Raw genomic sequence first — 5,279 nt, 5'->3', positions numbered from 1 at the left:
ATGTCCTGTGACTGTGGCTGTCACCTCACTTTTATACACCAACCTCCTCCCAGCAGGTGACTTCATCTAATTCTGCCTCCCAGGCTGCAATTTTGGTGTTAAAATGACTGTGATGCAGCCCAAGTAAAGCCCATAATTGGAGCACCCCCGTGTAGCTGTTAAATTCAGCTGTTTTCTCTAAGAGCCATAAAAGTAACAGGATTTTAAGAGCTTGTAAATCTGATATTCAGCCCCAGCTGACTGCTGGGAAATACAGGAGTTCTCCTGTCAGTGGCTTCTGATTCCTGAGGAAAAGTTCTTGGGTGAGTTTGTGTTTGGTGAGGACTTGAGGTGGGTGAGGAATTTGGTCTTTAAGAACTACAGGATGGTTTGGGTTGGAGGGGATGTTAAAACTCATCCAGTGCCACCCCCCTGCCACGGGCAGGGACATTTTCCACCAACCCAGGTTGCTCCAACCTGGCCTTGGACACTTCCAGGGATGGGGAGTCCAAAACCTGAGACACATCTGAAGGGAACAGCCCTGAACAGGAGCCTGGGATGGCCCAAGTGGACAGAGCAGTTGGAGAACTCCTTGGAAATCCTCCTCCTCAATGTTCCAGTTGAGGTGCCTTGATGTTCTTTGCTCTGTAAAATGCAAATTGGTGTCAAAGTGATCGAGTAGAGGAATCTGTTGGATTGTAAATGTGCTTTGCTGGCACAAAGGAGGCTCTGTTGGGAACAGGACTCCCAAGTGCTTCTTACAAGGGATGGAGGGACAGGACACAGGGAATGGCTTCAAACTGCCAGAGGGAAGGGTTAGATGGGATATTGGGAAGGAATCCTTCTCTGGGAGGGTGGGGAGTGGCTGGGCTGGAATTCCCAGAGAAGCTGTGGCTGCCCCTGGATCCCTGGAAGTGTCCAAGGCCAGGCTGGAGCAACCTGGGCTAGTGGGAGGTGTCCCTGCCCATGGCAGGGGTGGAACTGGGTGGTCTTTAAGGCCCTTCCAACCCAAACCATTCCATGTTCTCCATTCCTCAGAGTTTGTGCAGGTTTCTGAAGCAGCCAAGAGCTCTTTGCGTGCAGGAGTTAAAGCCAGGAATTCTGGCTGCAGGAATGGTATTGTTTGGGTTTTTTTTTTGTTTTATTTTTTATTTTATTTTTTACCCACCTGGCAGCCCTTCTGCCTTGCTCTGAACTGTTCTGGTGCCATTTGAACATCTCATGTTCCCTGTTCTCCAAACATCCTCCCCTGTTCCGGCTCCCGTGACCTCCCGGAGCTTTTTAAAGGGATTAAAAGTAATTCAATGAGTAAATAATTGAAGGATTTAGTGACTCTTAGCAAAGAGTCATTCTTCCTGCTCTAATGCTCCTCCTACTCATGGCCAGAGCAGCCAACATTGAACTCCAGCTGATAAATGGATCAAGCTGTGAAAATAGTTGGGTTCAAGTGGGAGAAATTGTTCCTCTGCCGTGGGCATGGGGAGGTTTTCCTGGGAGGGTTTGGAGGCTCCTTCCTTCCCTGATGAGCCTCACAAAAATTAAGGTTATTTAGAGGTAAATAGGAGATTTTGGTGATCCTGAGGGATGGCATTTAAAGAGAGAAGGGGCCCCTGCTTGATAACCCCCCTGTTTAAGCCGAGGCTGCCCTGAACAGCAGCTGCTGTTTCTGTCCCAGCTACAAGAGTTGGATGATCCTTATGGGTCTCTTTAACTCAGGATATTCCACAATTCCATGATTCTCCAGCTCCCAAAGCATGGACTGCAGGGCTCAGTGAGCTGCTCCCATCCCCTGGCTCCTCCTGAACTCCAGGGCACAGTCCTGAGTTACTTAAAGGACGTCAAAAAGAAGATTCCAGGTGGGTTTTGTTCTCCCACAGAACCTTTTCCAGACCCGGGCAGTGGAATCCACCAAACTGCTCAGATTTGGGGTGATGGAGAAGTTTCAGAAGAGCTGCCAGAGCTCCAAGTGCAGCAGTTTCTCTGCTTTGGGGAGGGAAATCTTCCTGCCAATCCTGTTTGGTACCTACATGGAAGTCAAGGACTTGTCCAGGGCCTAAAGGGGCTCCAGGAGAGCTGGAGAGGGATTTGGGATGGAGGGACAATGGGTAATGACTTCTGCCTCCAACTGTTTTATCAAGCAAATATGAAGGGTGGGGATAAAAAAGCTGAAAAGTATTAGAAATTAATTAATGACAAATCAACACAAAACCTCCTGAAAATTCCCTAAATTAAGGTATCAGAACCACTGCAGCAACCCCTACAAGGTACATTTGTTTTTTTTCCAGCAGGTAAAGTTTATGCTTAAACCCCAAAAATTCTGCTGTCAGGTAAGATTGGGGTTGTTTATTAAAATGAAGACAACCAAGACACTTTTCTCTTTCACACTTTTATTAATGCAACTTAAATTAGGCTGGAATTTCTGCACAGGCCACTTTGGGCTCCTCATCCAGCTCTGTCTTAGCAAAAGAGGTACCTTAAATTCAGCTGTGAATGATGATGCCACGTGCTGTGATTATTCAACAGTGCTCCAGTGACAGTTCAAATAGATTTTTATACACAGTGATTATGAAAATAGAGTATTTTTCCCCCCCATACAATATTTTACTTCTGCCAGCTACAAAATATGATAAAGAAAAATAATTCATTTATTTCTCTAGCCCTAGGAATCTTCTTTTACTGCAACACACACATCACCCCCCACTGAAAGCCTTGAGGTGGGAGAAAGGACTCCAAAATCACACTGAAATATTTCCCTTCAATCTATAGGTCACTTCACCAAGGATATGGTGGTGTCCTAGAGCCTGATCCAGAGGGATCTGGAGGGAATAATCCCAATTCTGAACCACATGAGCCCGGGATTTTGAGTCCTGGATGTTCATGTCACACGCCTGAGTCGAGCCAACTTGAAAATAAAGGGAGAATCCTGCAATTCCCCCCCTCCCAAACCAATCATATCCTGATCCAGAATAATCACTGATCTTCCCAGATTGGTGGCAAAGCAGCATTTTTTGGAACAAACAAACTGAGACAACAAGCCTTGAGGACAGGAAATTGCACTGCAAAGTGAGACACAACCCACTGAGGAACTGTGGAACTCAAACCACTGCCACACCCTCCAAAGTTTTGGGATCCACTGGTTCTTCCTCCTCCTGTGTATTTGGACTGTAACAGCTGTATTTCCTTAGGATTCAAGGTGAGTTTGAACTTTGGGGTGGTTTAAGCATCTGAGGTAAGTTCTTGCTGCACCTTTTTCTATTTTTTTTTTGGTATAGTTTCTTCGTGTGCTTTTTGATTGTGTCTAAAAAGAAATGTTAGTTGAGAACTACCCAGATCCTGCAGCTCCTTTGCTGAGGGGCAGCCCCCCAGGAAGGGAGGCTCACACACAAAAAAAAACAGCTTTCCCTGCTTTTTTCCACAGGTAAAGGATGTGTGGAAGGGGCACTTGGCCCCAGGCAAGATGCTTTTACAGCCACTTTAAGCAGCCCAAAGTGGATCTGGCTGGGAAAAGGGATTATGCCCATGCTTTCAAGGAGGATTTGCATAGTACATTGAGGGGAAACAGGGCCATTTATTCATCTCCTGAAGGGATGAGAGGAGGGGGGAGCAGATGCTGTGGCCCCAGAGCTTCTCTCTGCTTTGGGGACAGTTCTGTGTTTGCCTCTGTACATTGAATTCCCAACAAAAGCTACAGGAACTCCAGTCTGGAGTGGCCAGGATATGTGGAAGCAGGGGAGTTTTTCTTCCCAGCTGGGATTGATAGTGCAATTCCACACTCATTTGGAGAGGATTAACTAAAACATCCCACTTCTGCCCAGGGATGTTCCAGGGGTAACTCAATCCGGGCTGTGGGCAGGTCCCTGCAGGGGCAGCAGCTTCCTCTGCACATTTGAGGTGATAAAGCTGCTCTAAACCTGCACTCCAACTACTCCACAGCAATTTAGGACCTCTGAGGACAGTCCCCCACTGTTTCCACCCCAGCAGAGACCTGAACACATCCTGTGGGCACTGTGTGACCACCCCTGGCATTGACACCCTGCAGGAATGAAGACACTGACTGTAAATACACTTGTCTACCTGTAAACCTGAACTTTGTTTGCTACTATACAGCAATAACATTTTCTATTCATATTGCAGCTACAGATTTAATAAATAGAATTGCATATATTGTGCTTTATAAATTAAAATGCATTCCAAAGTGAGGCAATGCTAAACAATGAAAGTCTTGAACCCTCCCCCTCAAACCAGCCCCACTTTCTGGTTTCAGAACCAGCCCCACTTCCTCACTCTCTTCACAAAGGGAGAAACTCTCTGTTTCCACCTCTGAAACAAAAATTCCCTCCCCAGAAGTGATCAGAAAGAGTCTACTTAGGCACTACTGCAAATGGAAGTTGTCTAATAACCATTACTTCTAACTCAGGAAGGGGAGGAGGTGAAGAAAGTCACGACAAATGTTTGGATTCCTTCCTCTTCAACGTCTTCTCTTCCCTATCTGACGCTCTGGGACATGTGCAGGGGGGTCAGCATCTCTTCAAAGATGGCTCCTTTCACGTTAGAGCCCCTCAAATTGGCTTCCTGGAGGTCACAACCTGATAGGTCACAATTCTGAGGGGGAAAAGAAGAAGAAGTGTCAATGGAATGGACCCAGAACTCTGTTCAAAGCTTTACTTGAAGTCCATTTACCTGAACTCCATTGTAGTCTGAAGCTGGAGAGGTCAGCCAAAAGCCAGCGATCCCCCAAATTATCAGCTGACTGTAGGATATAAAGGACTAGGATGTAAAATGAATCTTAACTCACTTCCAAATCAGTTCCTGCCAACGTTGCTCCCCTGAGGTTACAGTTCTTTAGTTTGGCGTTTTTCAGCGTCGCGACTCGGAGGTTAATTCCTGTCATCTGACTGCCCTCCATGTCCACTCCTTTCAGGTTGGCACCTGGAACACACACAGAAGGGGGTTCTGGGAGGAGAAACGGGCAGAGACACAGCAGCTCCACACTGGTGCTGCCTCAGAGCTGTGTGAATTGGAGGAGGACAAGGGGATTTCAGGCTGAGATGGTCACAGACTCAGCCCAGCCCTTGTGGGCCCTTCTCAGGGTTGGACAAACCACAGCTGGACCTTTTCTGGGCCAGATAAATGCACAAACACAGGCTGCAGTTGGCACAGATTCACAAGGCAAAAACTTCTTACCTTCCAGATTAGCTTTAAGGCCTGAAGGGTCCTCAAAGTTGCAGCCTTTCAGGGACGCCCCCTCCGCATTGGAGCACAGCATCTTCACCCCCTGGAGGTTGGCACACTGGCACAGA

At 47.1% G+C, this 5,279-nt stretch overlaps 1 protein-coding gene across 3 annotated transcripts in view; it reads right to left on the bottom strand.

The window, feature by feature from the left end:
• Positions 1 to 2,349: 2,349 nt before the first annotated feature.
• Positions 2,350 to 5,279, bottom strand: part of KCTD9 (potassium channel tetramerization domain containing 9) — a 9,193-nt gene continuing 6,263 nt past the window's right edge. For 2 of the 3 annotated variants that reach the window (XM_027701944.1, XM_027701946.1), the window contains 3 exons: positions 5,164 to 5,269; positions 4,775 to 4,908; positions 2,350 to 4,581 (listed from right to left, as the gene is read on the bottom strand). In XM_027701944.1, coding sequence (XP_027557745.1) covers positions 4,465 to 4,581; positions 4,775 to 4,908; positions 5,164 to 5,269 — 357 coding nt within the window. In that variant the 3' untranslated portion in view covers positions 2,350 to 4,464. The remainder of the gene's footprint in view (positions 4,582 to 4,774; positions 4,909 to 5,163; positions 5,270 to 5,279) is intronic. The other variant, XM_027701945.1, reaches the window with a different exon arrangement.

Source organism: Neopelma chrysocephalum, unplaced genomic scaffold (assembly GCF_003984885.1).
Source record: "Neopelma chrysocephalum unplaced genomic scaffold, ASM398488v2 Primary Assembly neopelma1_175, whole genome shotgun sequence".
Lineage (NCBI taxonomy): Eukaryota > Metazoa > Chordata > Aves > Passeriformes > Pipridae > Neopelma > Neopelma chrysocephalum.
The sequence above is the reverse complement of the archived record's forward strand: the minus strand, read 5'-3'. Positions and strand labels throughout refer to the sequence as shown.